Consider the following 8885-nt stretch of genomic DNA (forward strand, 5'->3'; position numbering starts at 1 on the left):
ATCTTTTGATGGTCTTTGTCATCCATATAGCAACCGAAGGCTCTTTGAGATGGGGTTAGGGTAATGCCTTAGAAAAGATTTTTTTACGAATTTCCAAGATTATCATCTAAAAAAAGACTTTATATCCTATCAAAATTTAAACCTGAGATTCAAAATTTCAAAGCGTTGTTATTATCGTTTTCATGGTCGTCAGACGGTGTCTGTTTTGTTCCTATACTGGTGGGGTGGCTCCTGCTTTCACAATTCAAATACCGTTTGGAATAATCTCGTGTAGGGACATATGACAAAATTTCCAAAATAGAACGTTTTCTCAACAGGTTAGACCCTCACTCAGCTTCACCTTGACTTTTCAAATAGTAAACACATTCGAGTCCTATCACATAGTCATTCTGGTGTTCATACGGGTTCATGTGGTGTACAGTCAGCTTGACGTGTCAGACTACAGTACTGATGTCGTCAGCCTCATCGGGTTTCTTGGGCTTGCTGGGGAGAGACTTGAGGTACTCAAGGTGACGCCGCGCATCCTCCTGGTTCTGACGTACATAATAAACCACGTATGAAATGACCATGGCGAACCAGGCAAACATGGTCACCAGCATGGCGTAGTCAGTGGTACGTTTGGCTAGGTTGCAGAGGTCAGTATCCACAGCCAGGAAGGGTCGTCCTTCCTGGTCACGGAGCTCCGAACTCCTGCACAGAACTCGGGCGGCCGCCTCGTGATTATGGGCCATGCCGCCCAGTGCCTGCTGGAGGGCGCAGTCACAGTGCCAGGGGTTGTCATCGATTATGACGCGGGCCTTAAGTCGCGTGAAGGCATCCTTGTGTACGCTAGTGATACGATTGTAGGAAAGGTCCAGCACCTGCAACGTAGCCTCCACGCCGACGAAGGCGCCTTCCCCCAAGGTCTCCACCGCGTTGTAAGAAAGGTTAAGCTCCCGTAACAGCCTGAGACCCTGGAAGGCGCGGTCTGGCACAGCACCAATCTGGTTGTGGTCCAGCCTCAGGAGGACTGTGTCAACTGGGAGGTCGGTGGGAATCTCCTTCAGTCGAGACTGGCTGCAGGTGACGTTGAGTCCATGGAGGTGGGGGTCGGTGCGCTGGCAGATGCAGCCCTTGGGACACATGCTGGCCGAGGGGAAGCACAGGGCCATGAGGACCAGGCTCTGGAGGAGCAGGCACATGGGGATGGAGCGGGACAGCCACAAGTCCAGCAGACTCATACTGACCGGCTGTCAGCAGCATCCCGCCGGGAGCCCCAGTAGCCCCACCTCTGGTCACTCAGGCACATCTCATACTGGAGACTGAAGCCCCTCAGCGTTTCTCCGGTGCAACTAAGGAAATATGATCAGGTGTTAGCATGCCGTATGTTCAGTCCTAAAACAAGATAAACAAAAAGTCAGGGTGAGAAAATTCACTGTGGTTATAGTGCTGCACATCATTTCCAAGGACAGCTGACCTCATGAAATGAGAGGAAAGCCATCCATGACATGATGTTACAAATAAATGATTATAAATATCAGTCTTTTTTATCATATATCATCTGTGCAGTGATAGTGTTCGTTTTTTGTGAGAATAATAAGAAAGAATCATGTCTTGGATGACATGAATATGGAGCTGCCAGGAAAGAGGAGCAGAGGAAGGCCAAAGAGGAGGTTTATGGATGTGGTGAGGGAGGACATGCAGGTGGCTGGTGTGACAGAGGAAGATGCGGAAGACAGGAAGAGATGGAAACGGATGATCGATCTGCTGTGGCAACCCCTAACGGGAGCAGCCAAAAGTAGTAGTAGTAGTATTAGTAGTAGTAGTAGTCATGTCTTGGATAGATTTCTTCGAGGGATTAACAATAGCATTACCCCCACAGAGAAGATAAACAATATTCAGCCGGACTCAATATCTATTGATTAGATGTCCACCTCTGTCTACATGCTGGCAGGAGTTGCTGAAGGTAAAAACGAGATGTTATCTGAAAAGTGGAACTCACAGGTGACTAAATCCACCCTCACAACAAATTCTTTTGCTTACAAAAGGCCTCGTAGACTCCAGGCAGATTGCAAAATGCCAGAAACAAGCCAACACAATACGAGGCGCTCACACATTCTGCTCAAAACTCAGCAGCCTCGATATCCTTAGCCACCAAAACTCCCCCCCCCCAAAAAACAAAATCTTAACAGTGTCAACGGACACTTCTCGTGAGCGGCGTTTAGACGATAAGCAACGTGGAAAAGGCCGATAGATACACCTACACTCCATTCAGCCATGACAACACCAACTGCCTGGCAATTGGACATGCTCTTAAAAGGTAGGCTTATTGATTTTTCTGGAAGGTCCCATCATCCATCCCTGGCAGATCGTAGCGTCCACATACACGCAGCAGCACAACGCAGGGTCTGCTGTTCTTGGAATAGAGAGGTACGGGAGCGTCTGTGTTTCCCGAGGCCAGCTCCCTGATGGAGAACCAGACCCACGTTACGCTCCTAATCCAGCTGCTGCTCTGCATCCAGGAGCTCTGCCTTTGTGCTTTTGAATCGGGCATGATTCTGGCTGTATCGCACCAAGGGTCCTGCACCGCATGCTAACATGACAGTCATGCTATGTGGGTGCCAACAATTAAAGACGGCATTTCCAGATACACAAAGTGCTCTGTGTGCATGTCACATGTACAAGCGTAAAGAGTAAATCAGGACTGTAAAAACAGAACGTATAGTAACGGGTTATTTTGTTGCCCGGTGCGGGATTCGATATGGGGTGTACTGCACCACAAGGCGACGTCACTAACCGCTCGGCTAAAGGTTCAGACACGGGCCGTATTAGTAGTTTACAGTCGTCACCCTCCACGGAAGCGCGCCCTCGCGCGTTGTTCTTCCCGCGCTCCGAAGAGACTTCTGAGGATCTGCACACTTCCGGATCCCACCGCTGCCACTAATGTAACCGGTTATTTTCTTGCCAGGTGCGGGATTCGATACGGGGTGTACTGCACAACAAGGCGACGTCGCTAACCGCTCGGCTAAAGGGTCAGACCCATTAGCTTAGGGGCTAATGGGTCTTATTAGTGGTTTACAGTATGAAGGCGTGTTTGAACTCCCGAGGCCTAAAACCTGCTGAGATCCATCTACAGTATGAGACAACACCTCATGCCAACAGACGATCCACTTGTATCCATAGTTGCGGCGTTGTCTTCCTCGCGAATGATGGACGATACTGACAGCCACGCGCAGAGCCTGATTGGCGATAAACGCGCACGTTTTAACTGGGCTTTATTAAAAAAAAATCTCCACGCGATTCTGGGGTCATCAAGCATTTTGGCACGAATCGAACTTCCTCTCGGAAACACTCGGACGAATGGAAACTTTGTCAGATATTCAAACCCTCGTACGGTTCGGTAGGTAAGGTGAAGGGCACGTCGGCAGCGGGAGCTGGCCGGGAAGCGGTGTCCGGTTTGCGCGTCGGAAGCGATCTGTGACCGTGACGCGTCGTTTCTTCTAACTTGGCCGTTGTTCCGAATGGGATCAACACACCGAGCAGAGTCGCCTCCTTACTTCACGGGAGACAGGAAGCAGCAGACGCGGAACCAACGTGCACGCCGAGCCCGCTCCCCGGCCGCGGCGTGCCGGACTCGGGAGCCCCGCTGGAAGGAGGATGGATGGATGGATGGATGGAGGACTGGAGAGTGCGGCTGTTGCCCCCTATGCGTGCGTTGTACAACAAGTATGACAGCAGTAACGTAGCTAGTCAAACCCCCGCAGCCGTGAGACAGCCGCTGCAAACACAGCCCAGCTCTCCCCCTGAGCAGCCACCTCTGGTACCAGTCCACCAAAAAGCCACCCAAACCTACCTGAGCTGCAGACGCCAAGTCAAAGCCTTGACGTGACGGTGGGGAACGCCGGCGCGGACGGCTCAGAGACATAAAGCCTTGCAGGCGCTCTGCAGACGGGTTGAACGTTCAGCACGATCGGCGTGGACAGAATTTCCACACAGACTGTCTGGTCAACATGTAGAAACGACGCGAGCGCCGAGAACACGCGTCCAGGCGTGTGAGAGCAACAGGCGACACGGGACCCTCACCTGCCCGCGGCTTCGGCAGAAGACCACCGCCACGGTCTGGCGCTGCAGCCCGGACGCCTGTTATCTGCTGTTACTCTTTTTTTACAGGAATCTTCGTCGGTCCGTAGTCACATCCCTCTCCTCCCAGTCAAAGCAAAGAAATGGACGGAGCGGGTGGGGAGGGGAGGCGAGGGGGTGCAGGGGAGGGGGAGGGGAGGGGAGGGGAGGGGGGTGGAGGGCAGGGGAGGGGTTCTCCGGCATGGGGTGGAGGTGTTCACCGTGCAGACATCGTGCAGAAAATGAGATGACTTGAACACTGTCATGGGCAGACAGACAAACAGACAGACAGTCGGATAGAGAGACAGACAGATAGAGAGAGAGACAGACAGATAGAGATAGACCATCAGATGGAGAGACAGACAGAGAGATACACAGTCAGATAGAGACAGACAGATAGATAGAGATAGCCCATCAGATGGAGAGACAGACAGATAGAGAGACAGTCAGATAGATAGAGATAGACCATCAGATGGAGAGACAGACAGATAGAGAGACAGTCAGATAGATAGAGATAGACCATCAGATGGAGAGACAGACAGATAGAGAGAGAGACAGACAGATAGATAGAGATAGACCATCAGATGGAGAGACAGACAGAGAGATACACAGTCAGATAGAGAGACAGACAGATAGCGAGACAGTCAGATAGATAGAGATAGACCATCAGATGGAGAGACAGACAGAGAGATACACAGTCAGATAGAGAGACAGACAGATAGAGAGACAGTCAGATAGATAGAGATAGACCATCAGATGGAGAGACAGACAGAGAGATACACAGTCAGATAGAGAGACAGACAGATAGAGAGACAGTCAGATAGATAGAGATAGACCATCAGATAGAGAGACAGACAGATAGACAGTCAGATAGAGAGACAGACAGACAGAGAGACAGACAGACCGTCCGATAGAGAGATAGACAGATAGAGAGACAGTCAGATAGATAGAGATAGACCATCAGATAGAGAGATAGACAGTCAGATAGAGAGACAGACAGATAGAGAGACAGTCAGATAGAGAGACAGACCATCAGATAGAGAGACAAACAAAGAGATAGACAGTCAGACAGAGACAGAAAGACAGACAGTGTCAGTCAGATAGAGACAGTCAGATAGAGAGACAGACAAAGAGATAGACAGTCAGATAGAGAGACAGACAGACAGACAGACAGACAGACAGACAGTCAGACAGAGACAATCAGATAGAGAGACGGACAAATAGAGAGACAGACAGGCATTCAGACAGCCTGTCATGGACAGACAGACAGTTAGTCAGTCAGATAGAGAGACAGACAGATAGCGAGACAGACAGACCATCAGATAGAGAGACAGACAGATAGAGAGAGACAGTTAGATAGATAGAGAGACAGACAGCCAGATAGAGAGACAGACAGACCATCAGATAGAGAGACAGACAGATAGAGACAGTTAGATAGATAGAGAGACAGACAGCCAGCCAGAGAGACAGACAGACAGTTAGTCAAATAGAGGCAGACAATGAGTCAGATAGAGAGACAGACAGATAGACAAACAGGCATTCTGATAGAGAGATAGACAGACAGTCATTCAGATAGACAGACAGTCAGACCAACAGATAGACAGACAGACAGACGGACAGACAGGCAGATAGAGAGACAGGTAGTGAGACAGACAGATAGATAGACAGGCAGACAGAAAGTCAGACAGACAGACAGCTTTTACCAGCATGGACAACGATAGCTGTGAGACATGATGCTTGTGACCAAAGTTCAAAATGCCCAGCATGTGGAAGTCCACAGACATGTGTAAATGAATGAATGAAATATCTAGAAGAAATACATAGAAGAAATAAACAGAATAAATAGATAAAATAAATACGAGTCCCACGACCGTCACTCTGTGCAGGTTTGAGTCCAACATGGACGGCATGGTGAGTGGCATGTGCAAGGCATTGCCGGTAGAAATCCCATGGCTTACTGCAGGCTGTCGCTGCGGCGAGCAGGCCGGGATTCACGAGGCACATCTGGCCAACTCAGCTCGAACCTGCAGCCAATTAACCTCTCCTCTCTTTGTATATGTGCGTGTTCTGGTGTGTAATGTATGTAATGCGTGTACTCTTAACTGAAGAAATGCAAAAAAAAGAAAAAGATTCCAGTATTTAACTTGACACCAGGATGAAAGCATATTAAGTTAGCCTGCTTTTAATGAGTGCTTTGTAATAATATGCACATGTATCACCACCAATAAACAATGACTGAGCACAGAAGCATAATAGATGCTCCAGAGGGATTTGAAGGCTTGAATCTACTCAAAACATGCTCCACGGTTTCCTCTAACAGGCAAAGACACGCGGACATGTTTTTATGTTTAAATATTATGTGTTGGCCTCTCATGGTCTGATCCACAGTAACAACAGCATGTGTGGTATTGTTATGATACTGTACAGAATACTGTATACAATGCAATATCCCCTGAGCTCCAGAGCTGTTGTTCGAAAAGCTTTTAAGTCCTTTTCATGAACAAAAGAAGCGAATTCTATTATTTCACTTCACTCTCTCTACCAAACCCTGGTTGGTAGGACGTGTTCTGATCCCTGGCTCTGTGCAAACAGAGGCAGGCTTAGCGGTTGTGTCACGAAGGGCATCGGACGTAAAATTTTGCCAAATCATTATGCATACTGACAAGACCATACCGGACTGGTCAAGGCCCGGGTTAACAACGACCCTGGAAACTATCAAATCCACTGTGGCGACCCCAGGGAAACAGGGAACAAGCCAGAAGAAGAAGAATAAGAAGAAGATGAAGAAGGACGAGGAGGGGGGGAGGAGGAGGTTGGGGGGGGGGAAGAAAAAGGAGGAGAAGAAGAAGATATGGTCAAGCAGGTTTTTATTTGTCCCCAGAGGGGCAATTGTTGTGTAGCAGCGGCAGCATTCAAAAACATAACATATGACAAACACATAATGTTGATTAATTAAGTTTCCTTATTTATCCTCTTGGGGAAATTCAGTCACTGCAAATGAACCCATCCTAGCTGTGATCTGTGTAGCTAGGAGCAGTGGGCAGCTGCAGCGCCCAGGGACCAGTTCCAGCTCTTTTCCCGTTGCTTTGGTCAGGGGCACAGACAGGAGTATTAACCCTAACGTGCATGTCTTTTTGATGGTGGGAGGAAACCGGATCACCCGGAGAAAACCCACCGCAGACACGGGGAGAACATGCAAACTCCACACAGAGGACGACCCGGGCAACCCCCAAGGTTGGACTACCCCGGGGCTCGAACCCAGGACGTTCTCGCTGTGAGGCGACAGTGCTAACCAATGCTATTGTTGCCATTCAGAGCTTTCAGGATACTTTCATATCGTTATATACATAGCACTTTTCTAAAACAATGTTGCCGGACTCTGGTATTCCACTACCAGAGCAGCAATCTTTCTTGGATTCTGAGACTGGATCACCACACCTTCCTTTCGTTTGGTGGCTGGAAGAGCTGGCGTTGGATCGGCTGGGAGAGCTTGGTCTGCAGCATCACGTGGGCCCAGGGACCACGGCTCTGATCGGAGGAAACACCACTGACAGGACGCGGAAGCGGGGCAGGCTAAGCTAACTGCTAGCCCATGCAGACCAGCCGACAGTCATCCTGGCTGGCGTTCGTTCTCCTGACAGTGGAACTTTTGGAGTGTGTTGCACTGAGTGGACTTAGTTGTTAACAGTTAGTGTTGTTTTTTTCTTCTTCCTCTCTCTGTTTTTGTATGTTTTTGGTGGTGTCGTTTTTGGGAAATTTGGGATTGTGTTTTTTTCTTTTGTGTCACACTGTGGGCTGGGGAAAACGGAATTCTCATTTCTTTAGTGTACGCAAGTACATGAAAAAAATGACAATAAAAATTGTTCCTGATATACATATACTACTGCTGCTGCACTTATAGGCCTCATCTGAGCTGGGCTGATCCACCCTCCTCTCCTGTCCTTAAATAACTGGGAATTGGCCAGATCTGCGAATAGCTTAACTCTACTTTTGCAACCCTTCTGCCTCCCCTATCAATCCCGGTGCTGGAAGACGTTCAAGAAGGACTTGAACACCACTCTGTGTTCCAACTTCACATCGATTCAGAAGGCAGTGTGGATCTCAAAAGGGTGCTGTTCTCTGGGCCTCTTCCAGCATCTGGTTCAGCTTGTGCTGTATGGTGTTTCCCCCATCGTCTTCCCCTCTACACCTGGCTGAAAACTCAGTGTTACCGGAACTCCGCTGCTCTCTTTCAGCCACAGACAGTTTTGCAGAAGACATGAATGAGAGACAAACCATAGGACACACAGATGCTTGCCGCCAACAAACTGAGAAGACGGCCCTTTTTAAATAGAAAGTTGAGGCGGATGGAGCCATATTCTTGTTTTTGTTTCTTGACCAACAACTTTACTTGTGAGGACATGTTACACAAGTGTAAAAGATCTGTGAAGAAGTTGCCTTGTATGGCCGCTGTAAACATATCATTACTTCAAGAGATGTGGATGGTCAAAAATATAAAATAATAATATTAATAAAATTTTCCCCTTTTTCTGTGATGCCTGGAGTTAGAGAATAATTGAATGAATGAATTAATGATAATAATGAATAATATTGAATAAACAGATTCATTCATAAATTATTTATAAACCATTGTTGTCATTGTATGCCTGGAATCTAATTTACAGCATGTCCGCATCCCTTCCCCCTACTTACACAACCCCCAACCTTTGAACACCAGTATAACCCAGTGGCATTTCATTGATTTCCAACACTCTCGTTCCACCATACATGTCTTATCACAGCGGTCA

At 48.3% G+C, this 8885-nt stretch overlaps 1 protein-coding gene across 1 annotated transcript; it reads right to left on the reverse strand.

The window, feature by feature from the left end:
- Positions 1-434: 434 nt before the first annotated feature.
- lrrc3b (leucine rich repeat containing 3B) lies at positions 435-1220 on the reverse strand. Its single transcript, XM_056298875.1, has one exon. The coding sequence runs from the start codon at positions 1218-1220 to the stop codon at positions 435-437; it is 786 nt and encodes a 261-aa protein (XP_056154850.1).
- Between the last annotated feature and the right edge of the window lie 7665 nt (positions 1221-8885).

This window comes from Lampris incognitus, chromosome 18, assembly GCF_029633865.1.
Source record: "Lampris incognitus isolate fLamInc1 chromosome 18, fLamInc1.hap2, whole genome shotgun sequence".
Classification (NCBI taxonomy): Eukaryota; Metazoa; Chordata; class Actinopteri; order Lampriformes; family Lampridae; genus Lampris; species Lampris incognitus.

Bases quoted from the DNA above. Each gene is read 5' to 3' on its own strand.
- lrrc3b (XM_056298875.1), bottom strand. From the start codon at position 1,220: ATGAGTCTGCTGGACTTGTGGCTGTCCCGCTCCATCCCCATGTGCCTG.